Source organism: Achroia grisella, unplaced genomic scaffold, assembly GCF_030625045.1.
Source record: "Achroia grisella isolate CSIRO2021 unplaced genomic scaffold, CSIRO_AGI_Agris_v1 utg976, whole genome shotgun sequence".
NCBI lineage: Eukaryota > Metazoa > Arthropoda > Insecta > Lepidoptera > Pyralidae > Achroia > Achroia grisella.
Window position 1 is genome coordinate 2,117,917 of NW_026713078.1, and position 19,053 is coordinate 2,136,969.

Here is a 19,053-nt window from a genome sequence, read left to right on the forward strand (position 1 = left end):
TCCCCCTGAAAAATATCTTGGTGAATTTGTCACGAGGGGCTAACTAACCTGACCTCATGCTCATCTTATCATCCTCCACTGGTGCCCCGCCAGCGTAAACCGTTAGTAGGCGGGTGCACCATACCATTATCATCTCTAAAAATATGGTACATTGCCAGCAATAGGTTCACTAGCCTCCATTACTAACAATCCCCTTTCCCCACTCTCCCACATATCGTACTATTATGTACTCACATGCTATCGTATACATCGCATACGCTTTAGCAATTACGCTGCAAATGTTTCTAGCTAAGAATAGATTGGCGCACAGACGGACGAGCCCCTCAATTACATAGTTTATTGTCTACTTGTGTTTTACGTTGTATTTGCGACATTTCAAATGTGTCTAAACAACAAGCTGTGCCTGCGGTTTCACCCCTCCGATCCCCGATCCGAACCCGATCGATCTCCCGTCCAATTCAAACGGGGATCGATCGATCGAAATTTCAATGGCCTGAGCCGAGGTTTAAACAAATATCGGTACCCTCAGACTAAAGTCGTATCGGTCAGCTGAAAATATTATAGCATTCTTCTCTACATAAACTATAACTGCGCGAAATTTCTTACTCCTCAGTCTGCCTAAAATACATTAATTCAATTTAAAAAACATCAGGAATGAGTAGTCATGCTCACTAAAATGTCCAGACATGTGGCGGACCGGGTCATTGGGCTCCCTAAAATATGGTCGAGCGCAGTGATGGCTGGCTCATTAGTCATACTCGTGAACGAGTGCTGCTTGTAGGGACTGGTCTGCTCTTATCACTACGACTGATTTAATCTTATTGTGTACTTATATTTAACCCTAATAAATTAGTGCTGGTTGGTAGTTTGTATTCACACGTTTCGAATTGTATAATGTGAACTTACAAGGATTGTTTAAAAGAGCAACACACAAGTTTCTTGCTCGTTCTTATAGTGATGAGACAGCTTTCCAAATGAGCGGTAGATAAAAAAAACATTGTTATGACTATTCAAAAGTGCTTAAATTAAGTTTATTTGAATAAATGATTTTCTATTCTATTTTATTACAGGCACTACCATGTTGTCAAATACATACAAACGCATGGATGTGCAGTCCTTGACAATACAACCTTAATAATGTTCAAACTTATAATTTAAATTAATTATGGTCGAATTTCGACCACTGGGTGAGCACAGTTTACATAAATAAGTAACGAAAATTATATTACTATTAACGTGACTAGACGTCCCGCTTTAAACTGGATCGTCCCTTTTTATAATTACGAGTCCCGGTGTCCCCAAAATGTACTCTGGAACGCAAAATTGTCCCGTTTTCGGAAACTCCGCGAAAATTTGTGTAGTTGAGCGGTTGTGATGTTGATTATTGTTGATAATTAAGGTGAATATAAAAAACGTGCCAAGACTTTCAGTCTTACTTAAAGGCGTTACGAGCTATATTAAAGCAAATATTTTCATCCCATAATACTTAAGCAAATATGTTCATCCCATAATACTTAACTTTTAATATAACTTTATCTGAATATATAGCTTTAAGAAATTGTTTCTTCATTGCCTATCTATTAATTGACATAAACATACTAATGTCCCGTTTTGAGTCAAAGAATAAATGGTCACGTTAGTTGTTCTATACACTAGCGCCACCATGCGGCGTTTTCTGTAATTATTGGTTCTAATTATAAGAACGAACTTTCAGTCGGCTCCTGAAACTATCGGCGGTTCAGGCAAGTTAGTTTAGATGGCGTTGTATCAAATAATGTAAATATGATTTTATAAATCTTTGGTGTGTGGAGTAGAGGTACTGGACAATTCTAGAAACATCTTAAATCCGATTAGGCAATAGATGGATTTTTTTTTATTATTACCTTTTTTTTGTATTTTTTTTCGGAATTGGGAAGCAGTGACTCAATGTGTACATTATATTTCTCTTTCATATCATTATAAATATCTAAACGACCTTTGTACCAAATTTCATTTAAATCGTTTGAGATGTTTTGGCGTGATAGCGCAACAGACAGACAGAGAGTTATTTTCACTTAAATGTCAAAATAACTCTGTCTGTGTTAGTAAGTATATAATATTATATATATAGAACTATCTTTTTTTACTATATCTTTTTATACTAACAAAGATAGAGTTGAAATTTTTTTCGAGTGGTTCCACTGAAAATCAGCGCTGCAGAGACACGCTGCGGCACCAGCTGAGCGTAGGCTCTTTCAACTCATAGCGCAATATTGGTTTTTAAATTTTCTATATTTTATTCTGTATCAGCTGTACCCGCGACTTCGTCCGCGTGGAATTTAACTTTATTTTTCTAACATGAAAGTAGCCTAAGTTACTCCTTATTACATCAGCTATCTACCAAAAAAGAAAAATCCCGTCAAAATCGGTCCACCAATTTCAGAGATTAGCCGGAACAAACAGACAGACAGAAAAAATTGTAAAAAAATGTTATTTTGGTGTATGTACCGTATTTACATTCATATGCATATAGTAAAAATTTCAATATTACAAATAGATGCTCCAATTTTATTTATATGTATAGATTATGATGCTGGATAAATGATTATTGTTATTATAATAACTATTAAATAATATATATTTAAAATAGTATAATTATATAAATATATTTTAAGACAGATCTTTGCATTGTACAAGAGTTATAGGAACGAACCTCAAACAAGATGTCACTAATTGGGTCGTCTGCTCAGCGGTTAATTGCGCCCTTCCTAACAGGACGTTAATAACAGCACGTGCAAGAAATACTTCTATGGTAATTAGGACCTTAGAACATATAGCATAGGTATGTAAATATTTTGCACTCGGTTTCCTACTGCGACTCTTAAAATTGCGACGTATGCAGTCTCTATGTATGTATGATTTTGAAACAAATGACGTAAAGGAAACTAGTCTGTTTATTTTTGTGTAATGAGAATGCCAACGGGTCACTTCAGCACGCCCGTGCATGTCATTTCTAAGGTCACTTCATCACTTCGTGCATGCCATGATGACTAGGACCTTAGAAATGACATCATTTTTAAGGTCATCATGTCATGTAAGCTATAAATCTGAAACAGCTTGCGGAGGAAGCTATTTGTCCGCAGAAATATGTAAGAAAAAGACACCAGAATTTGTAACTTCTAACAAGGAAGTGCTTCGTAGAAATAAAGAGTGTAAAATATTTAATAATATCTATCAGTTGCCTTAAATAATAAAAAATCTGGTATAATGGTCGTGAAGGTAAAATTTTTAATTCTAAATTTATAGGCCAAAATTGTTCGTTTGTGTGTTAATGTTTCATTTAAAAATGGCTGGAGGAATGACGATGAAATTTTACATAATATATTGTTAGTTTTCGTTATGGAGATCTTTGGGGGAGGCCATTGTTCAGCAGCCATCCGGGCCGAGATAATGATAATATTATTGGGGTCCTAAGCAAAATTTATTTAGTAACTAGCAGTGTCCGTGATTTTACCCGCGTAATATAGTAATTATAGCCTATGTGTTACTGTGTTGTATAAGCTATATCACTGTAAAGTTTCATTAAAACCCATTCAGTACTTTTTACGTGAAAGAGTAATAAACATCTATCCACCGATACTCACAACTTTCGCGTTTATACTATTAGTAAAAAGACACCAGAGTTTTATTTTTCTTAAATAAAAATGTTTATCTTATAAAATGAAATTAACAATTAAAGAATAGAAGAGATTATTGTTTCGTAGTCTATTCAATTCACACCATCAAATCTTTCCTCTTTATCATCTGGAATAGAATTACTAGAATAAACGACGAATAACGAATTTCTATACAAACTTTGAATGTCATATTAATTTATATTTAATCAACAGCCTAAAAAATAAGTATTAAGTTTCTAATTTCAAAAATGATTATACTTCTTTTCCCCTTTCAACCACTTACGACCATTTTTTTGCATTCAAAAGTAGTATGTCCTTTATCAGAGTTCAGAATATTTGTGAACCAAATTTAATTAAAATCGGTTCTGTAGTTTTGGCGTGAAAGCGCGCCAACAGACAGAGTTTCTTTCGCATTTATAATCTTAGTAATGGTATTATTAAGCATTACAATCAAAGAAATGTAATCTTTGGTCATTACAATATTAGTTTTGATAATGAGAACGTGCGTAGTACATGCAATAATCCGCCCTTGTGACTGTCAGGTAAATATCTAGAGTTACGAGCGCCTCCCACTGCCATTTCCTTTACAGTACGGCTTCCAGCGATTCCACATTGCATTTGTGGCCCTCCCGTCTGGTGGTCGGCTTGCGGGATCTCTCATACATTTGTCATACATCGACAAATTTCATACATTTTGTATTGATTTTGTGCTCATATTGTATCAATATGGCGGAGATTGATGAAAGGGGATTTCAGGTGAGATTATAATATTTAGATTGAGAACAATTTGTATGTAAAGTTGTTTTTGTGGAGTTGTTTTTATTAATAGGTTTATAAAATAATTAAATGTACAGACATAATAAATAAATACGGATTTAATAATAAATAGGGATCAGTAGACAGTTTCTAAATAAATAAGTGTTAGATTTACACTTTAATCATTGTTGTATTTACATAGTATAAAACAAAGTCCCTGCCGCTCTCTGTTCGTTTGTATCATTTAAATTACCCAACGGATTCTAATGCAGTTTCAGCAATAGATAGAGTGATTCAAGAGGAATGTTTATATGTATAATACATGTTATAGTATGGAATAAGCCGACATATTCAAAGATTTGTAATGATTCCGTACAAAGCAAGGACTAGGTCGTTGGTTATTTATGGTTACATTTATATTATACACCTATTTATGTAATAAATTATTGTTAACATTTTCAAATTATTTATGTTAGTACATATATAAAATGTTGCGTAATCTATATTAATTAGACATTGCCTTTCTTATTTAATTAATTTACATTTATTTAATTATTGTATAACGATATAATTTAATTAATTAATTGCAGTTCACGGCAAAGGAATACTTGTAGAGAATGTTACTATAATAGCAAACTGCCTTTGGTACTATGATTTTTTTAAATATACACAATTTAATAAAACATTATTGGATAATCAAATTAGTAATAGTAATTAGTAGGTTCTGGTTGTCTGTTGTAAGGACTGCTTTTAGCTATAGGCTTCCAGTTTAACAATATAAACATATATAAATCTGCATCTTATTAAACACTTTACAAAGTGTTTGTTGAATTTATATTTTATTAGTGCCGTATAAATTGTTCAAAATTGTTTCATTAAATATTTATAAAAAAAATTATCAAGTTCTCTTTAACATTTAACAGTAAATACTTTATATATATTATTAAGTATTTACTTTTAAATCTTAAAGAGAATTATTTTTTTATGCGTCTTAAAATTACCTACTTCAAAAAGGAGCCACTTTGTAGTTTTCATCAACTCTATGTTTACATGATATTTTTACTACTTAGAAGAAGAACTGATGAGAAACTCAGCTCTTATTATATTCAAATATGCTTGTACGTGATTAGATACTTACAGATTCATTTTTATATTCAATTAGGGAGTATATCCTCTTCATTATTCATCAATTATTTAAAATGTTAATTGGATTGAACCTAGAATCCCACTTTGCGACGATGCTCTTATTCTATCCGACGGTAATCATAGAATTTTGTTTTCCGCGTCATTACTCTATTAATATAGATTATAGGAACTTACATATGTCGTGTTGGAGTTATTGCAGCGAATATAATATATTCTCCTTTTGACCACAGTTGCACGTTACATATCAACTGTTATTTAGCAACATGAATCCATCACATTTAAAACATTATTTTAAATGTGATGCATTATAGTTTTTCTTCTTAAATCAATGTGCCTAATACGGTCCCTTAATCTATTACATTTAAGACATTCTACATCTGTACATTTAAATGACATACATATCAATCAAATCAAATCATTTATTCGCAGAATACAGTACTTATAGGTGTATACAATATTTAATATAATGTCCAGTGTATTTAGCCTGCATACAGGCGTGCAAATTTTTATATTTTTTTATATATTAATATATTTATGTCATTCTGATTAGTCTATAATTTAATTAAAATAAACATGTCATTGGAATTATTGATATGTATAATTACTATAGATCATGCATTAAATGACTATATTCCATAAATTCTTTGACACTGTAATAAAGAATGTGCCAATAGCCATTTGGTTAAATTTAATTTGAAAGCTCGCTCGTTCAACATTTTTATATTAATATAAAAAAAATTACATAATATAAAACAATGTACAGTCTTCTGTACATTGTTTTATATTATGTAATTTTTAAACAATAGAACAATAGTAGCAAAAAACATATCCAAAATTAAATCTATTAAAATACTAATCACTAATTATAGTTGGATCTATTCTTAATAGTGTGTGGGGCACGGAATGTTGATATGACAAAGTGGTGGTAAAGGTTAAAGGACGCACCAATATTGACTTATATTCCAGGTGTTGATGGAACACAAACATTGATATGTGGGCGAATTTATTTATTTATTCATCCAATAAAACATTGTGTAGGATAACATAATACGGCCACGTTGGTCTTGCGGTTTAGTTCCGATGGTCGCGGGTTCGATTCCTCGCACTACAAAAACATTTGTATTCATTAGTACGATTGTTTGTCGGTTGGGTGTTTTTTTATATATAATATATGTATTTACGGAGAAACTAAAAATATTTATGTATTTGTATCAGTTATCTAGTACCCATAACAGAAGCTTTATCTAGCTTAACTTGGGACTAGACGGCGCTCTGTAATATGCATAAGGATATAAAAAAAATGAGATGGTATTTATTCGGTAGGTGATTATATGTATACTATATATATTTTTGAAATGTTTATTGTAAAGTCACGGCTCGGATATAATTTTAATATGTGTATGATATACGATACGATGTTGTTCAACATTAGTTTCAACGAAGGAAATTGGAACCGGCCACGCTTATTACAAATAAATTAGAATTAGTGGGGGGAAACGGTTTGTTAGTCATGGGAACTAGGAACTCCCATTGCTAGCAATGTACCATGTTAGGTCTACCACGCGGTTCCCCCTGGAAACTATTGTGATAAATTCTTGGTGAATTTGCCACAATAGGCTTACTGACTTGACCTCATGCTCATCCATCATCCTTCACTGGTTTTATTTTTTTTTAACACAGGGGACAAACGAGCATGCGGCTCACCTGATGGTAAGTGATTACCGCCGCCCATGAGCACTCGCAACACCAGGGGAATTGCAAGTACGTTGTCGGCCTTTTAAAAAGGAATAAGCTCTTTTCTTGAAAGTTTCAATATCGTATCGGTTCGGAAATACCATTGCTGGAAGGTGATTCCACAATGTGGTTATGCGAGGCAAAAAGTTTCTAGAAAACCGTACTGTGGAAGATCGCCATTCATCCAGATGATCAGGATGGTATTTCAGTTTCTAGCGGGTGGTACGGTGGTGAAACTCAGCAGCTGGTATTAATCCGAACAATTCCTCAGAACACTCCCCGTGATATATGCGGTAGAAAATGCACAGAGATGCAATATCTTGCCGCAAAGCCAATGGGTCGAGTCTGTCACATAGTGGTGCCCCGCCAGCGTAAACCGTTGACGCAGGCGGGTGCACCATTCCATTATCATACACAAAAAAATATTAGTTATTTGCGTATTAATAGAAATAACGCTCGTTTCAATAATACATCTGATTGCTATGTTTATACAATACAGTTACTCAAGTTTATAGCGTATTTAGATCGTTTCGAATCTCGTTGTACAAACATAACAACATTTATTCGATTCTCGTTGTACTCGTATGATGTTTCATTTTTTTATAGGTTTTAATGTGCTACCATAAAGTTAAGATAAAAATAGAGGCATTGGAATATCTAATATATAAAATTCTCATGCTAAAAAAGCAATACGCTAGTTTCTCACTTATTCTTCTTGTAATTAATAATTCTGCGTTCCGAATGAGTGGTTATTATATATTATTATTGGTTATTATTAGTGGTTTATATATTAAGTTTATTTAAAGATTATTTCTATTTCCGTATCACATTGCTTATAACATTTTTTTCCATAACGGCTCGACCGACTGTTATGAAATTTTGTGTGTATATTCAGTAGGTCTGAGAATAGGACGTAGACAATTTTTCATACCCGTAAGTAGTATAGTTCCACCCTAAAAATATATATAAATGTATATTTATTTTTTCATCATAAAATCATATTTTTTATGATATTTTAATAGTGATCATAATTTATATGGCAAAAGAACGTTTGAACGGTTAGTAAATCTTATATATAAAATTCTCGTGTCACAGTTTTCGTTCCCATACTCCTCCGAAACGGCTTGACCGATTCTCATGAAATTTTGTGAGCATATTGAGTAGGTCTGAGAATCGGCCAACATCTATTTTTCATCCCTCTAAATGTTAGGGGAGGCCATCCCTAATTTTTTTTTTATTTTAAGGCAAAACAACGTTTGCTGGGACAGCTAGTCTAATATATAAAAATCTCTTGTCACAATGTTAGTTACCATGCTCCTTCCGGCTTGGCCTATTTTTATGAAATTACAAACACATGCATATTCAGTAGGTCTGAGAATCGACTACTATCTATTTTTCATATCCCTAAATAATAAGGGTTGACCACCCCTAAAATTATGTTTTTATAACGTAGCTTTAAAATACATACAACCCTATGTTTTCACTCGTCTATCACCAACCTTTCTTCTTGAGTAACGATATTACTACTTAAATATATATGTAGATACAGCAAATGAACGTTTCAGTTAATAAGATATATGCGTTAGTTTTAGTTTATTTATCTATATTTAACGTGTATGTATATGTATATATTAATTTATTCAATATATATCTTACATATTCATATATGTATATAATACTTTTCTTTACTTTATATTTATATAATATAAAATCTAGTATAGTTATTTATATGTATTAGTAAATTTAAAACATTTCTCGTTTATACCCCACTACGCTTTCTGTTTCTACCCTAAGGTTAGCTGGGAGAAAATGCCATACGGCTTTCAGCTCGCCTCTTGTACAGAAGTTTTTTCTTCAATAAAGAATAAATAAATAAATAGTTATATACAAGTGTACCACAGCCCAGCGTCTCTTCACGCCGACCATCGACAGAATTGAACTTTGTGCCAAGTCACTTAGAAACTTTTGCAATTAGTCATTATCAGTTTGACAGCCTTGATTGTCTAGCGGTACAGCCTTAATTCCCGTGGTCGCTTGTTCGATTTCTCGGTACAAACATTTGTATTCATGAGTATGATATAGATAGAGCACCGAGGCCGGTAAAAATAAATGAACAGTCCTCAATTCAGTAATAAACGCTGGGCATCGAACGGCCAATTGACCCCGGCAAGTCAACAAATCGTCTATACACAAGTTGCCTTCATCGCAAACAACATAGAGATGCAGACTGCCTTTATTAACTGGGAGTTGTTTTGTAATTTCATGAATTTTGTTGATTATTTGATAGTTGTATTACAGATAACATAATATGTTGTACAGATAACATCATATTACATAGTAGTTGTAAATTTTGCAATTACAATACAAATTGCATTTACATGAATAAAGATATTTTGAATTTGAATTTTAATTTGAATGATAGCTGGCTCATCTGTCATACTCGTGAACGGATGCTGCTTGTGAGGACTGGTCTGTTCAGGTTGCGAACACTGATTAGATTTTTTGTTTTTATTTTTTAATAGCATATGCTGGTGGTCATCTATTCTCCCAAATTTGAATTTAAATGAATCTGTATTATAGTAAATGTGTACAACTTTTAAAAAAAAAAATTAGTTTCTTGTCAGTTCTTCTTATCTCGAAATCATTCCGAACTGATGGTAGATTTGACATATCATAAGAGTTTGTAATAGACCTACATGAATAAAGATATTTTGAATTTGAATTTGAATATTAAGAACCGGACTGAATGGGCCGATTTTACGAGACTCATGGACTCTCTAGCTATTATAAGAGGTATCTCACTTTACTTTTGTTTCAGAAATTTTATTTATTACTAGCTGTTTCCGCAACTTCGCCCGCGTGGAATTTAACTTTATTTTAAAAATAAAAATAGCCTATGTCCTAGTCCCGTCAAAATCGGTCCAGCCATTTCAGAGATTAGCCGGAACAAACAGACAGACAAACAAAAATTGTAAAAAATGTTATTCGGTGTATGTACCGTATTTATAGAATAGAATAGAAAATCATTTATTCAAATAAACTTAATTTAAGCACTTTTGAATGGTCAACATTTTTTTAAATATATCGCTTATTCGGAAAGCTGTATATTCATATGCATGTAGTAAAAAACGGTTATTTGAATATTACAAACAGACACTCCAATTTTATTTATAAGTAGAAGAAATAAGACCATGCAAATTGTTTTTTTATTTTTCGTAGTATAAACGTGCGTATAATGATTTCTCAAATAACGATTCACTTTCAGAATTACGGTATGGTCATCCCCATCATTTTCGGTGAAGTATATAATGTTTCGACTGTTTTGGCGAAAATACCATTTGGCTTCTCGAACGACTGCGCATACGTTCTTAATATAGATTATTTACAAACAATCACACCTTGGGAATTATTCGATCAATAGTGCATGTGTACTCACTTAGCCTCGTACATTATTTGCCGACCTGCGCATACCACGGGTAGCTGGGTTTCAGACTACTCTCACTACTCAGTTGCCGCAGCTGGCTTTTACAGCTGTACCGGACTTTAGGAGGAGAGTGTAGAAGCAGTAACAGTACCCATTCCGACACCCTTTGTCCTACGAGACAAGTATGTGATTATGCGGAAATTTTCCGCCGATTGAAGAAAACTATGCGATATATATTTTTTTTATTTGTATATTTTAGTGTTGGTAATTTTGTTCAATTACGAATAAATGCCTAAATGGGGAAATTTTTGCAACTTGCCACTAGGCAAAATGTCACTCACTGTTTGTTTAAAAATTTGCTTTGGTTGTTACCTCTGCAAGAGCGAGGCCCTGTTCGCCACGCCCTAAGGCCGCCACTATGCAGAAGGCACCCCAAACCTGCAGAGGGACTTATGAAGCGGTTTTAGTCAGATGCGCTATATATTTTATTAGTAACCGTTGTGGTATAAAAAATACTATTGGAAAATATCGGTTATTACTATAAATATTAAGTTTTTTTATGACAGACTTGACTGGGCTATGCGACGAGATATTACATCTCTGTGCATTTTCCACCGCATATATCATAAAGTGTTTTGAAAAATTGTTCGGATTAATTCCAGCTATTAGATTTCACCACTGAACTATCCGGTAGAAACCAAAATACCATCCTGATAATTTAGATGAATGGCGGTCCTTCACCGTAAGTTTTCCAGAAACTTTTTGCCACTCGCAACTACACTGTGGAATGGTATGGTAGTACCAGCACTGGTATTAATGGTCCGATACGATATTGAAAGCTTCAAAGAGGTTATTCATTCTTAAAATGCTACATCAACATATGTTTATTCCTTAACCCAGTCATTTTGAATTGGCAGTCAAAGAAATGAATGTCATTTCACTTCTTAAAATGCCTGTTGCCAGTCAAAAGCAATTGCATTCCAAAACTCTTCTTAAAATCTCCTGGTGTTGCGGGTGCTCATTGGCGACAGTAATCTCTTACCATCAGATGAGCCACTATCTCGTTTGTCCCCTATGCTATAAAAAAAAGTGTTTGACGGTGATGTAGATATGCAATACTATTTCTGAGGACTATTCGCTTTCAGTCTATAAGCGTAGTAACAGACGTGGAGTAATTGCCTAACTAACCCCATTTGTAAAGGTCCCGGTGCCAAAATAACAGCTCTTGAAACAATGACGCCATAACACATCTTGTGCACTGAAATAACAATTTTCAGAATTGGCCATCAGCTCCGCGATGCTCTCGTTGTAGTTTTTATTGTCATTCCAATTTTCTTATCCACAATAACGTCAAACTGTTTTATAAAACTACTTTACCTGATATATTTTTCTTTTTTAGGAGCTATTTTCTTCTTTTCAAAGAAAGATTACTAGTGTTTGTAATAAAATGTGTCTGTAAATGATACTATGAAACAATTTTTGTTCAGATAAATATTATTTTTACAATATATTGCATTACCGTCTGATTTTTGTTGAGATTAATCTTTAGATTTATTTATTGAATAAATCTTAATATCAAGTATTATTAGGATACACTGTTCATCCGTGAAAAGGCAACAAACAGTTAGATAGACAGGCAATATATATGCGTAAATAAATAAGTTAACTACTTATAATATTAGCATGATGGTTTTAAGATACTTATGTATTTATGATTTGCGCAGTTATGTCGATTGTATAGTCCTTTCTTATAGAAGTGTATTTAACCACTCGTGCAAAACAATCATGGCTATTTTTAACTATACCCTCATCATTGATTTGTCTTGATTACACTATATCGTTCATACATTGAAGGTAGGTACTTAAAAAACTATAAGATAACTACGTAGATCTCATGAAGCGATTGAGTTCGACATGTTTGATAACATCGGATCGTTTCGGGTTCATACCGGGTGTTGACGTGATTTGGGTTTAATCTGGGTTTACGTCAATCTGCTAATGAGATTGCAGTGTAAGCTCTACATATCGACAGGTCGAGACATGTAAACAGGTTTCTATAGCTAGGTCAGGGTCTACGAAAGAGTTTTAGCCATTAGTTCAATTAAAAGTTGTTTCATTTATACGCTATTTTACACGAAATATATAAAATAAAATAGTATATTAAAATAGTAAATATTGACGTGAAATGGAACGCAACCTAATTAGTAAAATTGATTCTTCGTCTTTGATCTGTGCCCAGTGCTATGAATGTGATTTGTAGCTTTTTGTTAATGTTAAAATGTTTAAATATATATAATTGTAACGTGTACAATTATTTCATTTAAATTACTTATTTTATATATATAATAATAATTTAAATTATCACAATTAAAATAACTACAAATATACATTAACTGATAGAAAATTTAGTAAGAAATTAAATCTAAGTTTGTAGATTTTACCAAATGTATAAGAGGAAACGTGGTCATGCTTCCTCTCCCTATTAGCAAAACTGTGTAGTGACATCCTATCATGACGTCATGCATACACGAAACGTCTACTTTGGACTCATTATCTTAAGGATATAAAAATCATAGCTCCTAAGAATACATATTCTCGAGGAAGTGGACTATGCAAAAAGAGCGAGCACAATAGATCTCTGCAGGTCGTAGTGCTACCGATCTAAAGCACCAAAGATCTAAAACTCCTTAACAAAAAAACTAAGTTATGTCGAGACAAACAAATGGAAGGGTGCGCGAGTCTTGGCAGAAATATTATTAGTAGGCACATTACTAAAAATTCTAGAAATTTCCATTTCTGAATGTTGTTCTGTATTGTTGCAGAAATACGTGGTCAGTACGGACCGGAGTGGCGATATACATGTTCATGTACAGGTGAGCTATAAATTAACAGTAAGTACAAACTACAAATATGTATGTAAGTATTTATATTAGGTAGTAAGTATTTATAACTATATTTCCCGCGTCATTATAGCCGCGTAAATTTTCGGGAAATTCCTCGCCGCCACTGATTTCAAGAAACGAAACCTTGCGTTCGTGAAACATCGTGTATCTTTATGTATGATCTTTGTGCAACGTATATGTGTATATACTCATATACATGTTAATATAGTATGTAGCTTTTAGATATTTTAGTAGCGTAACAAATGGTTATCGAAAGTGTTTCTACGACACTTTTGTACGAAATAAACATACGCTTAAAATTATATCTAGCTAGACAAAATAGTAGATATAGAATAAATAATTAAATGATTATAATAATCAATTTGAACATAAACCATATTATTGACAGTATCTCTACACTGTATATGACTTCATACAAAGTCAGATCCAATCCGATTCTACATATGTTGCTGTATCGACGTTTACTATACACAGTAGGGTTTAATATAATTTATACTTTTTAGCGCGCATTTGTATTATTTAGTTTTTTATATATGGTGTACGTTTTCACAAAAAAAACAATGTATTTACGTATTTCTATTACTGCTTAGTTACTAGATGGCGCTGTACGAAGTGTGGCTTATTAATGCTATATTTAATTTCAATTATGCTTCCATTTATATATATTATTTACATGAGTTTCATTACATTGACGACCTCGGTGGTCTAGTGGTCTAGCACACCGCTTTACGATCCATGGTCGCGGGTTCGATTCCTCGCACGGCACAAACATTTGTATTCATGAGTATGATTGTTTGTATCGGTCTGGGTGTTTTCTATATATAATATGTATGTATTTACAAAAAAAATATCTATGTATATGTATCAGTTATCTAGTACCCATAACACAAGCTTTAGCTAGCTTATTTGAGTCTAGATGGCGCTGTGTGAATTGTCCTGAGATTATTATTATTAATATTATTATGAGTAAACTCGACATTTTTGTTCAAATTTCCAAAAGGCTTATTTCCTCCCAATTATATCAAAACTATAAATTTCTTCCACGCTATCAGGGTGTGCTTCCAAAGCATGTTCAGGTAAGAGTAATACTAATAAACTATATATACTATTAAATATCTTATATTATAGTTGTATATATATATTTTTTGATTCTTAAAAAAAATATGCATACTCTACTCTATTTTTGTTGCATAGTCTACAATTGTTTATTTATTTTCTACAAATTGTACTGTTATTGTTGTCATTTGGTGTAAATTAATTCGTCGGTATGCTTGTTTGAAATATCATTAAATATTTAAGTAACTCGTTTGTTTGCCACAATATTGGTTAAAAGTAGCATTTCTGTGTTTAATTTTCAGGGTGACTTGAGTCAACAAGACAAGAGATGTGTGTTCCTCACGGTCCATGATCTCGGCACTAATCGTAAGTTTACTAACATATATAAAATACTGAAGAAAGGTTTGAGAAAGTGACTACTAAATCTTAGTACAGCAAAATATTGTAGGTCCTACATTTGTTTGTAGTTAATCTGTACAAACAGACTATTTAAGTTAAATATTTTTTAATTGAGTTAATATATTGTTTTTATATAATACTTTCGTATTTAATGTTTATTAATATAACTACCTACTCGCCCCGGCTTCGCCCGGGTATACATGTATTATACCTATAAACCTTCCTATAGACTCACTCTATCTATTAAAATTAAAAACACTTCAAAATCTGTTGCGTAGTTTTAAAGAATTAAGCATACATAGGGACAGGCCGACCGCGACCGCGACTAGCCTATATGTTATTCTGGTGCATAAGCTATATTACTGTGAAATTTCATCAAAATCCGTTCAGTAGTTTTTGCGTAACAAACAAACTTTAACGTACATAATAGTATTAAGATGTGAGTTTAAAAAATACATATTTATAGACACGTCTATGGTGGACTTCGTGACATGTCCAGCCATGAGTGAGATAAAGGAGCGCTCGTGTTTCATACACGTCGACGTGCCGGGACACGAGGAGAATTCCCCGGATTTGCCTGACTCGTGAGTACATATCTTCTTTTTAAGCATAATGATGGAAAAATGCACCCGCCTGCAATAACTGCAATGACAACACCAGAATGATAGAATGAGCACGAAGTCAGTCAGACCCTAATGGCGATTTCCCCATTACAATTGTAAGAAGCACTAATTATGATGACGACTTAGGCTTTGAAGCCGGCTACCGCAAGGAAAACCCTAAGTAGCGCTCATGACTTGTGACACGGGTGTTCCGGCCGTTCTGTGCTTGTTGACTGAATGCCGTGACTTATTCAACGAAAGAGAATTATTAAATTTTTGGCGCGAAATTAAAAAAACATCCGATCTACGCCATGATTTTATGGTAAAATACTCGTCTACAAGTCAATCACGACTTATTATTTTCCAGCTACCAGTTCCCATCACTACAGACACTAGGAGAAGATATCATTACTGTTTTGGATTTCCTCCATGTCCGATACGCTGTCGGGCTTGGCGAAGGTGCTGGCGCTAACGTCCTCGCCCGCTGTGGACTGGCTCACCCTCGCAGGCTCCTGGGCCTGATCCTGGTGAATTGTACCGCCTCCACATCCTCAGTATCGGACGCCTTTCGCAGCAGGTTCTCCCGCTGGAAGGGTACGGATATTTCACAGTCTGAAGAAGATTTCCTAATCTACCACAAGTTTGGACATGTGAGTTTAATACCAGGGCATCTAGATTTTCATTACCAGGTATTTCTATCTCTATTTTCCTACTAATCTCACTAACGATGCTCTATAGAGCATTTTCATTGAAGGTAAGATTCAATTAGTCACTATTCTAATGTATATATACATGATTAAAGGAAGTTATGTGATAGGGTTGTCATACGAGAGTTACCCTAGCGCCTGCTTGCTTTTGTAAAGCAAATATTAAATAAATGGTATTTGCTAGCAAGAAGTAGCAGGCGTTGGAATAATGCTTGTGTGTGGTAACATGTACATCACACCATTGTAAATATACAAGTTAACAAGTGCAAACAATTTTCAGTTAATTCGGTAGTTTTCTTAATCCCTATTAGCTAGTTATAATATTAAATAACTATAAGGACTGATATTAAATATTAATTCCCATAGACCCATGTCCACTACCCATTTTATTGTCTAATTGTGCATAAATATAATATACTGTAACATCAAAGATATAAGTTCTAGATATTTCGATCTATTTTTGAACTACGTTTCACTATTTTCATCAATGTTATAATTATAGAAAGTTATATTATAAGTTCATTGTTAATTATTAATTACACTATTTATATTCGATCATTAGATTCAATTTCAAACTTACATCCACTCGATTGATTACATTTATATATTGCCTTTATATAAATATGTAAACATTCTATATATAATTTTAATGGTTTTTATACATAGAGACATAAGAGCGTTATAATCAACAATTTCACTTTGAGATATTGTTATTAATTCTTATCAGAGAGATATTCATGTAAAACTACAATGTTGAAGATGATGTAACGATTTTTTGATATAGTATGGTAGTGTATATATCTGATTCATTGCGTGTTGATGCAATCTTCTTGTTTGTGACTAATTACTAACTTACTAATAAATTTAAATGGGCTTTGTTGATATACTATTAGTGTAACTACATGCTTACTATTTGAAAATAACGCTAAATATATTTTATCAATTTTTGATTAATGTAATATACTTTTCTCTTCATTTTTTCATAAACAATCATTACAAAGCTTGAACGAAATTCTCATATTACTCGAATTGTGATTTAATAAAAAAACAAGAAATAGTAGGTTAATATATATTTTCAATGTCCATTTGTTATGATATATATTTATATATAAGGCTAATTCTATTATAGAAAATAAAAGATTCATTATACAGCCTATGCCTCATGCCTAAACACAGCCCTAAAATCGAATGCTATATTGAAACATTGGCAGTTGGCAGTTCCGTTTCTACTAATAATTATTATTATTGCTATTATTGCTAATTGTAATAATAATAATTATTTTCCAATAGAGATTTTCCTACACACGAACCGATACAATCCATGCATATTTCCATCAATTTTAGAGCCGTGTAGACATGAAGTGATAGTGTTCCACAGATATTGCTATCGATTTTAGAGATGTGTTGTGTTGATTTGTTTACAGCAAATCTCAAGTGATTCGTTCGAGGCAGGCGAGCGGGACCGCATGCTCACCGAGTACAGGTCTCGTCTTCGAGGGAACCTGAACACTCACAATATAAAACAATACGTGAAGGCGTTCATCAAGTGAGTATAGACGTATACCATACGGTAGAAAAGCATATTATAAAAACATTAGCTTTCCGTTTGCACAAACTTCCATCCAATATTTCACCCTAGCTGAGAATTAAATTTATACATATACTAGCTGAGCCTGCAAACGTTGTTTTGCTATATAGATTAATATCGCTATTAAAAAATTGGATTTAGGTATTTTAATGCCACATTATAAAAAAAAATTATCCATAAAATAAAAAAAATGGTAAAGGTGGACAACCATACCATACTATGTATTTTTCATACCTCTAAGTGATAATTCACTTAGAGGTATAAAAAATACATAGTAACCGATTCTCAGACTTAATGAATATGCGTATAAAATTTCATAAAAATCGCTCAAACCGTTTCGGAGGGGTTATGCTAAATAACAGACGTGAGAATTTAATATATAATTTATAAAGACTCTAAGTAAGACAACTGTGTTTTTCATCAGCCCGGAAGACGTCCACTGCTGAACAAAGTCACAAATATTAATTTAAATGACTGTGTATTATTGTTAACATGTACTACATATTTTTTTTTCTTTTGAAAATAATACGAGCTGAGTTTCTTGTCAGTTCTTCTCAACTCGAAATCATTCCGAACTGACGGTAGATTTGACATATCATAAGAGTCTATAATAGACCTACACGAATAAAGATATTTAGAATTTGAATTTTAAAAAAAGTCCACCTCCAAAGACCTCCACGTTTTTATATGAGTTACACATCTGGTTTGTTAAATTGTCTTACAGTCGTAAAGATCTCCTATTGAAGGGCTGTCAGCCAGATATTCTTCTAATCACGGGCATGCTCAGCCCTTACTCCGGAGTCGTGGAGAAGATGTACAAGGAGTTGGATAAAGAAAAGGTTACCATATTGAAGGTGGATCGAGTAGGTGACGTGCTGGCTGAAGCTGTAAGTATATATATTATTACTGACAATACCCAGTAATTTATTGAAATATATAATTAGTGAATTTATTATGATTATGTTTGACATTCGGCAAGATTATAGATAAATATTATTAAAGACAAACAATATTAATCTATTCTCAATTTGAACACAGACTTGAACAATACGAATATACCTATAACAAAATAGTATCGAAAC

At 33.0% G+C, this 19,053-nt stretch overlaps 1 protein-coding gene across 1 annotated transcript in view; it reads left to right on the forward strand.

The window, feature by feature from the left end:
- LOC131854315 (uncharacterized protein ZK1073.1) overlaps nucleotides 1-19,053 on the forward strand; it is a 48,134-nt gene that overhangs the window by 21,987 nt on the left and 7,094 nt on the right. The window contains exons 3-8 of the mRNA XM_059205413.1: nucleotides 13,539-13,589; nucleotides 14,978-15,041; nucleotides 15,541-15,658; nucleotides 16,044-16,326; nucleotides 17,808-17,929; nucleotides 18,696-18,858. Coding sequence (XP_059061396.1) covers nucleotides 13,539-13,589; nucleotides 14,978-15,041; nucleotides 15,541-15,658; nucleotides 16,044-16,326; nucleotides 17,808-17,929; nucleotides 18,696-18,858 — 801 coding nt within the window. The remainder of the gene's footprint in view (nucleotides 1-13,538; nucleotides 13,590-14,977; nucleotides 15,042-15,540; nucleotides 15,659-16,043; nucleotides 16,327-17,807; nucleotides 17,930-18,695; nucleotides 18,859-19,053) is intronic.